Below are 16,172 nucleotides of genomic sequence, written 5' to 3'. Positions count from 1 at the left end.
CAGAACACACAGCCGAGCCGCGACTTTAACCAACAAGAGAACTGAGCAAAGTGCAGATGGAGAAGGACAACACGGATGAAGACAACACTGATAAAGTATAAACTCTAAAGTACACCGATTAGATGAGACGGCGCAGATGGGTAAAGCTCGCAAATAAGTTATTATTAAAATCTTTTAAGTGGTATTGTGATATGACCAGTGGTGGAATTATAACTCAAAAGTAGTAATATCGCAATGCATAAAAAGACAACTCCATTTCAAGTTTAAAGTCAATATTTCAAAATATATATCGTATTATAATCCGTTAAATTCAGCTATACTGGGACAATTTTTTGTAATTCCGTGTGTTATTTGGGAAACACAATTACCTTACATTGTTTTCAACCACAATTAGATATTTCAAATAATATTTTTAACTGTCTTTACCCTCAATATGTCTAAAGTTGCTTGGTATTATGAAGCCTATTATGATGTGATTCTCTACTTTTTATTGATCTGACTTAAGTCATGAAGTCCATTCATAAACATTGTAGTATAGGGTAAATACATTATTTATTTTTCTCTGAGAATAAATCAAAGAATAAAGTCACACAAGTCAAAATCAAGGAGAAGTGCTAGTGGGGTCAAATAAATGTAGCTTTTATTCAGTACAAGAAAAAGAAGGGAAAAAAACAGATGCACACATGATCTAGCACAAGTTCCCCCCCCCCCCCCCCAAAATGTTCAAGTAAGATCCAAGTCAAAGTACACCGGTGCTTTCTGAATGCACCGCTGCTCAGTCCAGTCGAGTCAAATCTGTAACAACTTGAGAGAATATTAGAGAAATGAAGTGTTTCCTGACAATGTTTTTTGTAATGGCAGCACAAAGCTGCTCAGATGAAGTGGTAGGAACCGGATCCCGCTGTGCACCAGACCTCTGCTGACTGAGACTGACACAAGACGAATACCTTTTACTCGGACACTCAATGTAACATACAACGTGTTCACGTGTGAAAACTTTAAAACGAGTAAATAGCAAGACAAAATGTCACAGTACCATGTCAGTAAAAAAAAAAGACATCAACATTAGCATCCCATTTCTCCTGGAAGAATACAAACAAAGCTGAACTGTATGTGGAAGAGAGTCTTCATTTGCCTCTCTGCAACCTGTGTGACTAGGATGTGTGTGTGTGTGTGTGTGTGTGCAGTGTGAAAGATTTGTGAATTAATATTAATAATAATTCAGAGAAAATCATTTCAAGATCGACATCGCTTATGAAATAAACAATATTATATTTATGAGACAATATGCATAATACAGACTGATTTTGAGAAGGAAAAATAAATCAATCACATCTGAAATAGTCTGTTCAATGGGATGAATTGTATTTCTAATTTCTGCTGAAATTCCACATGTGGACGATTACATTGTGTAAAACAATAGCGTGATACAACCCCTTCATAATCGCGCTAATCATCAGGCGAAATCAATAGATGATCCCACTGAATTATGAGCCAAACATCATTTCTGAGTGGCATACAGGGAGGGGGGGGTACATAAAAAAACATCAGTAACAGATTCCGCCACACTGTGACATCCCCTCATAAATACAGTATGTACAAAATGGCAATTAGAATAATAAATACAGAAGGATGTTGGTTTAAAGCCCGGCTCCGTAATACGATTGCATCCTAAGGCGTGAAACGAAGCTCGTCTCTGTTCTGTGCGTTGCCGTTCGGTCAACAGTGGTTGCCCCAGCTTGAAGGAGAGACAACTAATATCCTCAGTTAAGAATAATAGTCCCAATTATCTAATCTACATGTTAAATTCACAGGCACAGCTGTAACGTTAGCTAGCGTGGCGATGAGCGAGCGGTATCGCGCGGGTTTACGGCGAGGATCATCTCGAGTAGCCGGGTCACGACCTCTGGAAAGAGACGTTTGCCGTTGAGCTCTTCAAATGTGTTTTCGCTTTGAGCCCCGCGAGCAGAGTCCCCTCTAGTTCCGTTACATCGGAACTTTCAGCAATCTAGATTGATATGTAGCACTACAGGTCAGAGGGGAAATATGTTTTTTCTAAATTTTGGGGATGAACTGTATGTACTTTTTAAAGTCATTTCGTTTTTTTAAATAATACATTAATTTCAGTGAGGGCATCTAAGAGCTCTTTAAAGAAGAAGAATGGAAGAAACCCCACAGGCTGTAGCTAATATTCTCATCAAGACTCCTTTCACCGGTGGCAGCACTGAACACACGGCTTAAACGGCACTGGTCTGTGAGGTGAGAGGAAGAAACCCAGCGGCATTTTTGATTTGCCTTGACTTTATTAGAAGAGACCTCACTGGGCCATTTGTCCAACTTCACATTTTATCAGCAACACAAACGGTGTTTTGAGGTAGCCGCGCCGCACTGTGGTACAGTGTGAGGCTCCCCATTCCACATGAAGGCCACGGTAACGATGGATTATATAACTCAAGTTGAGCTTTCCATTGTAGTGGAATGAAGAGAAACCAACGTTAGCCGGGACGGAGGGAACAAGGACACACACACAGGTACGTCTCTATGCATTTGAGCTCCCACTGAATTCATTTATTTCCTCAGTGTCCAGAAGAAGCTGAACAACAGACCCCACATTCACGGGAGGAAACAGAGGAGGCAGCCATGACCACACAATGCAGTGCACCCGGTTCCCCCCTCTGCTGTAAGGTGACACCATTCACACGCTCGGCCGTTCTGTGGAACACTCTTTGTTTGGGACTATAAGCATCGATCACTCAAATGGCCAACTGGAGCGCCAACAAACTGCAAGCTGACCGCAACACAATATACATTTATAGAGAATGTTCAGTTCTGATTGGTCGGAGCATGTGTATGATGTCAAGCTATCGGCACGCTCATTTAGTCCTCATTTCATCTGCTGCAGCTCGTCCAAATTGTTGGGTGTCTGTCAACGCAATAAGTCACTATAAAGGGTGTCATGAGGGGCCTCCCCGTACCTGCAGAATATTACTCTCAATATCCATCGGCACAGAAAGAGTGAAACCGCAGCAGACGGGCAACTCGCCCATGAATCTCTCTCCTTGAACGACGAGGTGGAACTTGACACCAGTTGACACCAAAGCGAGCGGACCGGGACCGAAACCCAGACCCCCCCCCCCTTGTGGCCCGGGTCGTAATACAGGCCACGGATGAGAAGTTCTCAAAAGGACCATCAAAGTAAGTCGTGCCGCTATTGTCGATTTACAAATTGGGTCTACGAGTAGGTGTTGGAGGCGTTTTGTTCATTTGGTAAAAAGGACCTCCAGACGACCTGTGGCCAAGATAAAGTTATCAGTTCTGAGAAAGCTTGTGAAACGTGGCAGAGGCAGAAAGGACATGGTGGACGGAGACGGATGAAACAGCAAACATCTCGTAAGCCAACTTGGCTACGAGATGTTTGCTGTTGAATCAGGTGACCCGCCCGGCCACTGACAGGCAGCGTCATGGGCGACACCTTCGTCGGGCCAAATCACGCCACGAGGCTTGAGCTCGTAGCCTTTGTTGGTTTGGTTAGGTTTGAGCAGCATGAGCAGTGAGATTGGTTAGAGTTCGGGTAAGTATACCACGCTCAGCCAATCAGAGGCAGAGGAGAGCTGAGTTGGTTCACAATGTTCTCAAGTGCTTTCGTAACTCGTAACGGATCTAAAGTCAAACAATCTTCACCTTTTTTTCCTCCCCAACACTTAACATGTGAAGTAAAAGAAAGCAACTTTGAAACGTCAAATTAAAGACAGTTCAACATGCTTGTCCAGAACCAGGCCTTCCTTTGTCACAGATTTACCCTGCTTGTATATATTTTTTTGCACACAACACTTCCTCTTGTCCTGATCCGTTTAAACCCTTCTTTTTGCTTCACAATGTTGCACCAGCCTAACCACGCCAATCAGGTCTGACTTGAGGATGAAGTGTTTGCACAGAGCGCCTCAGAGACCATATTCAGCATCCCACCGATCACCTCCGGCTAACCATAACTCTTAGGCAGCCGGTGTCACCGCGGCTTTGCACGTGGTGGTTAGCGTTGATGCGGAGGGAGGCAATGCGGTTCTTTGACGGGACGAGTTTGTCTTGTAAATCTGTGGGTTTCTCTCTCGCTAATTCACCACTTTAATCTCAAGTTGTTTTCTTCTTTATTTATTCATGTCAGCCTCTTGGGGGAAGTGGCTGACATTATGAATTGTCTCTACAGTTCCTTTACACGTAAAATGGCCTTAATATAATGTTTCTAAGATGAGTTGTATGTTTGACATACTTTTTAAGGATATGTTTTATTTTACATCTGGTCATTGTGAGACATGGTTTCCCTTGTATGTGCGACGTCCTTGGCCAATAAACAATTCTAAATTCTGACGTATTGCCTATTTCTATGGGTCTCGTCTCTCCATGCATTGCTTATGATTGGCTTTCGTTGTTTAGTTAATGGATTTGATTGTTAGTGTCCGTGGCTTGGCGTGGGAGCTGGAGTGTGTCTTCGTCTGACCACACAGCGAGTTGACATTCCCAGAATACCTGCTGACATGCTGCTCCGAGTTGATCTGGAAAGGCATTCTGGGGAGCTGAAGTCATTAAAAAGCATTCACCGTTATCATGCAGCAGCCTTGAGATTCACAACGATATATTAATTTCCTCTTGCAATGGGTCTCCATGGTAACACCCCAGCGTGTGCCGCGCGGCTACCTCAGCACATCACCGAGTGAAGGAATGTTCCCAAACGGCACATATTAAACGGACTCCTGCAGGCCGGCGAGTATCAGGCACACTGGCGAACAGGAGCCCGGGCCTCGGATCCCTTTCCCCTGTATTATTAAGAGATATTTAAGAAGCGGTCGACACCGAGCCCGGTCTGGAGCCGGTGACCCGGTGTCCGCTTTGAAGCCGAGCCGACCAAGAGTTTGCGTCAGAGAAACAGAACGCGTATCCTAATTCTGTTTTGTCCGTGAACAAGTACCAGCCTATAGTGACTTCACAAAGGGACATTGGTGTTGGACCCCAGTGTGTGCCTCTCACGTGTTACCAGAGACACACAGCAAAGCATGCAATCTTTGGAAAAAAACAAAAGGTTGTTTAATGATATTTAGTATCACTAATTGTGCCCGCTGCACGATAAGAACGAGATGTTTTTATCCATAGTTCGACTATGTTTCCTTATTCGGATAGAAATAACAAATGTCCTTGCTCGTTTTTTTAACATTATTTTGCATTGAAAGATAAAACTGATTGAAGGGAAAAATCCATTTCGACAAGCAATAAATATTAGGAAATGGAATTTCCAGCTGCGGTTGATTCACAAATGCAGTCACAGCTTTGTGTTTGTGTGCTGCATGAGAGGCAAAGACTGGGGCCACGTGCACCTTTAAAAATCCAGAAGTTTCCAGCATGTGTGCCAAGGACAACGTGAAAATCGTCACTCTCAAAAGTGTTACAATTAACAGGGAATCAAACAGTGCGTCGACGAATAAACAACAACGCAGAAGCTACCGGCAGCATGAAAAAACAATTTTCCTAATATAAAAACAAGTCCTTTCATCCAAAGGGTCAAGTAGTCCACGATAATTACACCGACTAAAATCAGAGACCGAAAACAAGCAAACAACTCAAAAAGTGGAAGTGCAAAGGAGGAGTTTTTTTGTCTTCTTGTGGAAATCGCAATTGGCTCACTTTCATTAGTCCGTCTGTTCAGAGACCAAAGGTACTGTATTCAGGAAGCAGACCCGCCTCATCCCTCAACTCAATCGTCCTTTATATTGCCCCCCTATCAAAGTCTGGTTCCTCCTCGTTAAGCGGTTTCCGTCCCAGTCTCTCTCCCCCTCCTCCAAAGTCCTCCCCGCAACCCACCTGCCCATCGGCCTCTCTCTCGTCCTGGACGAGTCTCGTCTTAAAAGAGAGCCGCCGGCTGCCACCACCAGATTCTGTTTGTGGGCCTCTGGCTGGGCTTGGGCCGCCACAGGACGCGGGAACTGCTTCGCGTCCAGCACGTCTTTGTACTGGATCTCGGGCCGGATCATCCTCAGGCAGGCCGTCCTCGTGGCGTTGTCCAGCCCCGGCTGGAGCTCGTAGCCGAGAATCTTCACCAACCCGCTCTGGTACGGGCGGATGTTTCTGTCTCGGATCCGATGCGCCTCCACCGGCTTCCCGCCATCCCTGAGACAAACATGGGCCAACTCTTCCCGCCGCATCCTGAGAAGAGCTACTTCCTCCTCCATCTGGGCGACACCGAACCGGTTGATTTCTTCCCAAAAGGTCTGGTTGAAGGATTTGTATAAATGCCAGTCCAGGGCGTTCCACTGCCGCAGCTTTTCCCGCTGCTTCTCCGTTACATTGGTTAATATCTTGGCTTGTGAGCGTCTCCCTTTTCCGCCAACACCGGCCACCGTCGCCACTCTGCCCACCCAGCCGCCGCTCAACCCTCCGATGCCGCCGAGCTTCTGCTGCCGGGCATTGAGGCTGAAGGAGACAACGGCGTCCAGCGGCCAGCAGAGGGCGTGTCTCAGCAGGATCATGGACTGGTCAAAGTACTCGGACACCAGAATCAGCCTGAAGGTCTGGCGGATCATTTCCTCGGCGCGCTGAGCCAGCGTCGCCGAGAAATTGGCATTGTGGTCCATGCCAAAGTCAAACAGCAACAGGTTGCGGGCGTAGTGGTTGTTGCGGAGACGAGGGTCATAGTACTTCTTAGGGTCGTCGGCAAACTCGCCCAAGGTTTTGGCTTTCCGAAAGGCGGGCGCTACCTCTTTATAATAGGCGAAGGAGGACTCGGTCAGAGCGACCGGGTTCCTGATGATGGAGAAATAGAAGGTGTCTGCAGGCATCACCTTCTCCACCTACGAAAAGAGAAACGGAGAACGTGTAGCCACTTATAGGTGCTGTCAAACAAACCGAATCCAAAGAGGTGGTGAGTTTCCTGAGTCACATTTAAGATACAGAGAAGATGTTATGAAGTAATATTTGCTCTATACTGAAGGAATAAGATGATTTTATATTCATGTTGATAAAAAAAAAAAAGGTAAAAACAGTCAATTTAGACCACTTTATAGTTTAGTGTATCCACATCCCGACAGAATAATCATCATCTACCCTACCTTTCTCAATAACTCACCTCGGGCTTGTTAAATCTCATGTGATTGCCCATGATGTGGAACTCCACGGCCCGGGGACCTCGGTAACCTTTGACCCTGTGGGCGTTGAAGGGGAGCGGGTAGCCCAGCTGGTAGCCCAGTGGCAAGGCGAAGCGGAGGTCTCGCTCCTCCCCGAAGCGAGACAGCATGTTGAGCACGGTGCTGCTGGCCGTCTTGTGGGTCTTGAGGAACATGATGTGGGTGTGGGGCTGACAGGAGCCCAGAGACGGGCCCTGGGCATCAGCGGACGTGAAGATGGAGCGACCAGCTGTCTGGAGACTGCTGGAGGACAGGTAGAGATCCCATGTCAAATTGTGTGCATTGAAAATCCGGCAGTGTAACACTAATCAACAAAAGACATCAAATCTCTGCTAACATCCGCACTGCCTTGGTTTCGAGGCACCTCTTATTAACGAGGTTTCCAGCAGCAGCAGCTCGTTCAGTTTTGGCAACTAATTGATTAGACAGACCTGTAGAGTTTTTGCAAAAAGAATCATACAAAAGCACCGCGTGAGATCTTTGGTCATCTACAAGAAGAAGCCAACTGGAGAGACATCGAGACTCGGAGACTTCTTTTGATGAGGGCCAACGGCAGAATTGTCAGACAAGTTCAAGAGACGGCAGGAGGCTTGTTGTTTATAACCAAATTACACACCGGCGACGTAACCGCCATGTTTATTTGCCATCCCTGGCCTAAACCAAGCGGGGTATTTGTAGCCCCAACACAAACCCCCTGTTGTGTGCTACATTAGTGAAAGGGCAACTCCTGAGAATGCCAAGAGTTCATACGAGACAATGGCTAGACCAATGGTGCCCAAACCTTTTATGTCGAGCCCCCCTTTGATGATAAAGGAACATTGTTTTTCAAACTGAATTAGTCTGCAAGAAAATCCCCCAGTCCGTTACCTCACCCCAGAACATTTATTTTCTCAATGAGCTGCTCTTCTATGTCTGCAGAGAGGTCACCGACATGCACTGAAATAGTTTGGCTTGACAACGCATTAGTTTTGAGTTGCTTCATGAACAGCTGTTGAAACCACGTCAATGGCTGCAGGCATTCCTCCGCTGATTTGAGCTTTAAACCAGTCACACATCTATCCATCTTGTTACATGGCTTCCTTCCTATCTCTTATCTCTTATCTTGTTCTATTCCGCTCTCTCTCTCTCTGGTTTTGCCGCTCCCCGGTCTATAACACGAGCCGCGGTTGGAACGCAATGTCTGTTCCAATTGATTGATTGATTTTATTTCTAAGGTGCAACCATATGATATAGTGCTCTACGCCTTTTGGGATTTATGAGAGAAAGTTTGCAGGTTTGGTGTGTAGTAGAGCCTTGATCAGTTAATCCACGACTCATCAATCACAAAAGGGCATGTTCTTCAATTCCGTAGCAGCCTAATCTTATGAATCCTAAATATTAATATTGGCATTGATTCAGAAATTAGCCAGGGCCTGGCACATAGGTCAGTTAGAGGGCAGCATACTTCTAAAAGCCAGTTGTTATGCCAGACATGCTCTGAAACCTGAACCTCCCTCAGGGCCCTTGGAACCAGATGATTAAACTTTAGAGTGAAGGAGTTAAATGGAGAGATTTGAGGAGGCTCTGTACGCCATAAGGAGAGGGGAGTCAAGTCAAAGACTACTTTGGGGTGAATGACTTATTATGGTCTTACTATGTGCAGTTATTCAGTATTAATACTAACATCATATATCTGGTCAAATTTTTCTTTACGAATTTTCTTCTTAAGATTATATCTTAAGAAGCAGCCGCAGCAGAACAACACAGCTTGTTTCAATTTGATGATGACATACATAAATATTTCATAAGCTTATGTCGCAAAGAGATCATTTTCAAGATTCAAACATATCCCGAGTTGTCGTGCAGAGTCTTTCTCCGCCCAGCACAGGCTCGATCTCAGTGGATTCTGGAGTGCAAACTGAACTCAAACTCATGAAACCCGTCCAGGCCCACATGGGTGTGTATGTTTTAACACCACGGTCCATTCCCAGGGCTTTAGATCACTACGATGATCCCCATCCAGCTCCGAGGTGTCAGATAACCAAAAACAACAGGCATCAACTCAGCCCCACAGCTGCATGGCAATAGTTTCATCTGGGGACCTCGAGGAATTTTTCATATTTCTGTGATCTTTATTTATTCTGTACTGCCATGTCCGTAAATATGTCCAGTTAAAACCTCCACAAACAAGTCCCATTACCATTGGCATCCTTGTGATTTGGAGTTTTAAAATTAATATCTTTGGGGTTTTGGACTGACATTTCAAGATGTCCCCTTTTGACTGACCAGTCATGGGAAATAAATGATTAACCGATAAACTGACGATGTCAGACACACTCAAAACAGTAGCACGGCATTGTGAGGAAGAGGACACACCTCACAGCAACCCACCCCCCAGAGTGTCCCTTACCCAGGTGAGAAGGGAACTGAGGAGGATCAAAGTGAGGAAGGCCACGGGTCCAGACGGCATCAGCTCAAGGCTTCTCAAATCCTGCGCAGACCAGCTGTGCGGGATAGCGGAGCACATCTTCAACTTGAGCTTGAGGCTGGGGAAAGTACCACAGCTATGGAATGGCATTGACAGCCCACCTCATGAAGACCCTGGAGGCTGGTCCTTGCCCATCTCCGCCCTCTGGTGAGTTCATCCCTGGACCATCTTCCTGCTACAAAGATGCCTCTCCAGTGCCTTCAACAGACCACCACCTGACCGCATGGATCCTGGACTACCTCACCAACCTGTCCTGCAGCACAGGACCATTCCTCTTCTCCATCTACACATCGGACTTCAACCAGATTAACTCCAGTAAAACCATGAGCATCCAGGGACTAGACATTGAGATTGAACAACAAACTGGACTGGTCCGACCACATACATGCACTTTATAAAAGGGACAGAGCAGACTCTTTCTGCTGAGGAGACTGAGGTCTCAGCTGACAGGAGGAGAATGGACAAGCTGATATACCGTGGAAGTGGTGGGGTCCTTTCTTCCAAACTGAACTTGGTCACTCAGCAGTTTATCACTTTATCACTACCTGGTGCAACAACATGTGCAATATGCTGAAGTACTTTTTGTTTATATACTTTGTTTATATATATATATATACTTTTTATTCAGTCTGTACATATATTCTACTGTTTTTAATGCTTATTATATTCTACTGATGTTTTCTTTTTTAATGCTTATTATATTACTTGTTCTATTTTATTATTCGTTTATCAGTGAGCTATACTACTGTGATCCTGTAATTTCCCCACTGAGGGACTAATAAAGGAATATCTTATCTTATCTTATCTTATCTTACACTTGTAGGTATGTTCATGAACTGTCTCTATAGATATCCTGTTTGCAGGCGGACTATCCTAAAAAAGAGCCAATAACGAACAATGACTTCTTTCAATGTTTGTCAAAGAAGTGTCCCGTGATTAAGTTCAACAGCGGGACATTTAGCCCTCTACATCGTTCTCCTCTGTTCCTCATGGTGTGTCACATGGTGTGCAAACAACTGGGAGCTGACTGAGAAATAGTTCATTGTAGTTAATAGCTGTGCACATACGCACAGTGTGTGTCATGATAAGTCACGGATGTCGCAGAGAGAGAGGACCCAAATGCCGACATATTCTGCAAAAACCAATATTTAATTTCCAACTACTAACAGGACGACAAACACACGGACCAAACAGTACGAAGCCACACTGGGAATGAGACGAACAGGGTTTACATACACAGGCAGGCGGAGGTGATTGGACAACGGGGAACGAGACACAGGTGAACACAATGAAGGCGGGGCCAGCAATCACACAGAAGGAAACAATCAGGGCCAGGGCAGCCAATCACAGGGAGACAGACGACACAAGGACTTCAAAACAAGACACAAAACGAGACACAAACTCCAGATCATGACAGTGTGCCTTAATCACGATAAAGGAAGCGGAGGAACACACACTCCTTTGAACTCTAAACTCTTGTCAATGATGTCGCTGCAGGTATTTGGCCTACAGCGAAAGCTCAAATAAAAGTACAGTGATTAATTCATTAAGGTACCTCTTGTTGAAGATGACCCCCAACAGCTGGCCAGCGAAGCCAATGGCAACGAAGAGCATCAACGCTTTCCACATCCAGACTGGACCCACCCGACCACGAACCAGCCACCGCAACATCCTGGGAGGAGGATTGGAGGGGCAACGGTAAGAATGGAGGGATGGGAGTAAAGAAGAGGATGATGGGTCAAAGAAAAGGTTAGAGAGTGGAGGATGGAGAGAGCGGGAGGGAGGTAAATGAGAGAAGCGGAGCGGAATGAGGGATGGAGGGACAAAGTGATGGATGGGGAAGGAGAAATTATTTTATGAGGTTAAGGAGGGGGACCAGGGGAGATGAAGAGATGGGTAGTGTTGGAGGGAGGAGAGTGGAGAGGCAAAAAAGGAGGCATAAAGAGGAAGAGATTTGGATGAGTCAAAGTTAACATGACTAAGGCATCATCCTCGCCGTCATCATCACGGGGCGGAAAGCAGCCTGAAAGCATCCAGAGACAAAGATGCATTATGATTACACCAACAGATTGTTGAGTATTTAATTTTCTGATAAAAATCTCTGCTGGAGGTCTCGGCCTACCAAACCTGAAATTATATTATTGGGCAGCACAACTAACGGCTATAGTGGCATGGATTGGAAATGACCAGGAGACAGGATGGACCCAGATAGAACAGAGCACAGCTAAGGGTATATCTCTATCAACATTGCCTTTTATTGTTATCAAATCATTTAACAAAATAAAAATAAAAAACGAATGGATAAAACACACACTGAAGATTTGGACAATAATTAAAAAGAAGCTTGAAGGACCCAGCTCACTCTCAAGGGCTATGCCACTTGTAGGCAACATAGAATTCCCTCCCTCGATGTGGGATAGTGGATTTAGACAGTGGGCTGTAAAAGGTCTTCAAACCATCAACCAATTATTTGATGGAACAGAACTCAAATCATTTTCTCAGCTGCAAGAACAATATACACTTCCATCAAAGGACCTGTATAGATACCTTCAAATGAGACACTACATTACAAACCATAAAGACAGACAGTTAGTAAAAAAAAAAACTAATGTAATGGAAGACTATTTTATTAGCATAGCAGAAAACGGCTTTCCAACTAAAAACCACATCTCCCACATATATAGAAGGCTTACAGCTGACAAAACACAAAATAAATTGAACATCAAGGAAAAGTGGGAATTGGAATTAAATGTTATAATTGAAGATGCAACGTGGGAAGATCTGTGCAACAGATGTCATAAAGGAATCAATAGCCAATTATGGAAAGAATTTGATTGGAAACTAAAAGTCAGATATTTTAATACACCTCTTGTAATCTCTAAATATGTGAAGGATCCTTCAGCTCCATTATGCTGGAGAAAATGTGGAAAAATAGGAGATCACACGCATATCTTTTGGGACTGCCCAGTAGTCAAAGGTTTTTGGAAAAATATAAAAAAAGAAATCAATAGAATCATTGAAGTGGAGGTACCCTCAGACCCATTAATATATGTGCTGGGGTCTATACCAAGAGATTTAGGGGACACCAATCTGAGGTATATTCTCCATATACTTTTAATGATTGCCAGAAAAATAATAACTCTGAACTGGAAAGATGCAAAACCACCAACCATAACTCAGTGGAGACAGAGATTAAACCAGGTCCATACAATGGAAAAAAATGACTGCAAAACTACAAATGACATTAGATATCTTCACAAGAAGATGGGCGTGACGTTATATCTAGAGTCGATATTTGATGGAGATGTTATAACAGAGGGGTTGAGGTTGTACACATACAGTGCAACTGCAAAACAAAGAGGTCTCTGAAAAATCTGGGTATGAAATGAATGTCTGTTGATTTGTTTGTTATTTATTTATTTTTTACTTTTCACATTAATGCCTTTTACCTTTCTTTAGTTATTTTACTTTGTACTCCATGCTTATCATTTGGTGGTATGTAGTTTGATTGTTTGTTCCTTCCCTCCCTCCTCATTGGGTCCTACTCTTGGAGGGTATAAACATGTGGGAGGGGATGGGTGGGAATCTTTGGCGGGTGTTTATGTGGATATGGATGGATTTGGATGTGTGCTGATTTTATTTTGTTGTAGATATATTATTTATTTTATTTTATTTTTTCTAGATGTCAAGGAATAATCTGTTTGTGGAAAATGCAAAATAAAAAGTTATAAAAAATCTCTGCTGATAGTTTAGATGATTTGTTCCTTGCCGCGTATACGTTTTGACCCAGGAGGCATAAACACAAAAATATGCCACGCGGCCATTTCAAATAACCGTTAAAGGGAGAAAATAACCGTCCAATCAGAGCCGAGTATGTAAGTGGCGTGCCCGCCGCCAACATGCGTGCTGGCCTCGGGCTGGAGAGAGGGTGACGAGGAAGAGGTTGCCTGTGTGTGAACAAGGGTGTAGGTCGTTGTGGCCTGTTCGCTGTGAATCAATGAACGGGACTTCCTGGTAGTACACAATTAACAGGACCTGTCAAAGCTCGGACGAGGGAGTCCGCACGCAAACACCGGCTAGCGTAACACTGGCTAACTCAGACATGGGCAAACTACGGCCCGCCGTCCACATCCGGCCCGTTAGGCTTTTTAAATCCGGCCCGCCGAACTTGTCTAAATCGCGACTTTGTTTACTTCCGATGTGCGTTGGCGCGGAAAGAACTCGTCACACGAAACCCTTCACCGTGATTTGTCAATCCGTTTGTCTGTCAACATTTTGCGGAAAAAACAACCAATGAACACTCAGTCAATCAAAAAGGACCCGCCCACCACACAGGTGATGCTCATTTAGAAACAGCCGCAGTTATTTTGGCGAGCAGCGCGGAGCCTGGAGGGGCTGCAGAGCCACGAGGAGGAACACGCAGCCACAAGAGAGCCACTTGGACCGGGTAAGAGTATTTACATCGTTACGTGTCACGGTGTCCGTAACTTGTGCGCGGTGCTGACTAGTATTGTATTTTACAGAGAGGATTCACCAGCGCCTGCAGCTCCACCTGCAGCTCCACCTGCCCGGCCAGCAGAGAGGTCTCGTAACACGATGACATGATGTTATTATAGTGAAGCCATATTGTAAATAGTCTGTGTCAATAGTTGTGTTCTGTTTTCTATTTCTCAACATGTATATAATGTAGAATTTTTTTATTTATTTTATGTACAATACATATTTATAAAAAAAAAAATGTAATGGTCATTTTTTATTTGCACACACCCCATGAAACTTTATCTGCAATATGAAGTCATTTCTCAGTCCCATCTTTATCATTTTGGTGAATGTGTGACAGACACATCATTTTTACTCAAAAAACGGTAATACAAAATTTGGTTTTCCTCATTTATTTAATTCAATTCAATTCAGTTTATTTGTAGAGCCCAATTTCACAAATTAAAAATTTGTCTCGGAGTGTTTTACAATCTGTACATATAGACATCCCTGACCTTTGACCTCACATCGGATCAGGAAAAACTCCCAAATAACCCTTCAGGGGGAACAGAGGAGGATCCCTCTCCAGGATGGACAGGTGCAATTACATGTATCTAGCATTGTATTCAGATATTTCACTGCTTTTGTTAAACTATGACCTTTGGTAAACCAATTTCAAACACCAAAACAGTTGGTCCACATGAGTAAAGGTGTGTTTTCAGAAGAGCTATGAATAATTTTTAAAAATCGAACTTCAATTGTCAGCTTTAGGGTCATATTTTCTCGAGTAAAGGGCTGTCAGTCTGTTTGTGACGGGTTCATACACATGCTGACCAGATGACGCCGCACATCGCCCTCAATTTAAAGACCCCTTTCTAGTTTCTGCTGCAGGCAGGATATTTAATACAATCTATCTCTCAGGACAATCCGTCCATTATTTTGCGGGGTTTAAAACAATTAGAAATTATTGAGCTTGAGTATTTCGTTGGGTAATAATTTGTTTTGAATGTTGAAAGTGATCATTGATCTCTTTCCAGTAAATGTTGATTACTTTAACTTTGCACCTTAAATTGAAATGTATAAAAAACACGCAATCTCCAGGTTTAATAAATTACATTGTGTGTCCAAATGCTCCTGGCCCGGCTCCTCTGTCACATTTTAGAACAGATTGTGGCCCGCAGGTCAAAAAGTGTGCCCACCCCTGGGCTAACTGCACAACTGCATTTCTGCACTCATTGGTGCGGAGCTGAATGTGTGAGAGGGAGACCACGTCTGTGTATTTGCATACCACGGTGTAAACTTACAGTACCAGCAAAACTCAGTCAACAGCAGAGTGGTCTGTTCTGGCACGCTCATGCCTCGTTACACAAGAAGAACATTTGGCGATTAAACACACATGGGTGCAACTGTAACGACCAACCACACCTCCTGTCATTGCCACAAGGACAACCACCAACAACTGATGGCGCCGCGAAAGGTCGCCTCGGTGTGTTGGTGCGCGATGTTTTTTATTGTTTTCGTTTTAAATACTGTTTTCTGCTGGGATTCCCAGAGCTCTTTCACCAGAGAAGAGCTCTTGAATATCAGGGGAACAACTCCAGCGGATTTACTTCCAACGTTTTTAACTTCTGTGGAGTTACTGGACATTTTTGTAAAAGGTGTGCTCACCTAGGCCCAGGTGGTGAAACGCTGGCGGAGAGGGAAAGTTCGAGCGCTTATGCGGCTACGGAAACGGGATCTCGTACACAGCTGCCGGGCATATTTCTCCAACGTCCGCTCTGTGCAACAAACTGACGAACTCCAGCTGCTGGTGGGAGAGACAGAGACTTCTCCTCATCCTCCGCTCTGTGTTTCACGGAATCATGGCTTAGTGGCTCGATACCAGACTCTGCGCTCCAGCTCGCTGGCTTCCAGCTGTTCGAGCGGACCGGGTCTCGAGCTCTCCGGTAAAAAAGGGTGGAGGAATCTGCTTTACCTCAACAACGGCTGGTGCAACGACGTAACGGTGATTCTACAGCACTGTTCGCGGACCTGGAATCTTTATCATCCACTGCAAA

General features: G+C 44.5%; 1 protein-coding gene across 4 annotated transcripts in view; it reads right to left on the bottom strand.

Moving 5' to 3' along the window:
- Positions 1-623: 623 nt before the first annotated feature.
- gal3st4 (galactose-3-O-sulfotransferase 4) overlaps positions 624-16,172 on the bottom strand; it is a 33,826-nt gene continuing 18,277 nt past the window's right edge. For 3 of the 4 annotated variants that reach the window (XM_056442767.1, XM_056442768.1, XM_056442766.1), the window contains exons 2-4: positions 11,192-11,308; positions 7,112-7,412; positions 624-6,836 (exon numbers count right to left, since the gene is read on the bottom strand). In XM_056442767.1, coding sequence (XP_056298742.1) covers positions 5,739-6,836; positions 7,112-7,412; positions 11,192-11,307 — 1,515 coding nt within the window. In that variant the 5' untranslated portion in view covers position 11,308 and the 3' untranslated portion in view covers positions 624-5,738. Of the gene's footprint in view, positions 6,837-7,111; positions 7,413-9,558; positions 9,702-11,191; positions 11,309-16,172 lie in introns of those variants that run through there. The other variant, XM_056442769.1, reaches the window with a different exon arrangement.

This window comes from Pseudoliparis swirei, chromosome 21 (assembly GCF_029220125.1).
Source record: "Pseudoliparis swirei isolate HS2019 ecotype Mariana Trench chromosome 21, NWPU_hadal_v1, whole genome shotgun sequence".
Lineage (NCBI taxonomy): Eukaryota > Metazoa > Chordata > Actinopteri > Perciformes > Liparidae > Pseudoliparis > Pseudoliparis swirei.
The sequence above is the reverse complement of the archived record's forward strand: the minus strand, read 5'-3'. Positions and strand labels throughout refer to the sequence as shown.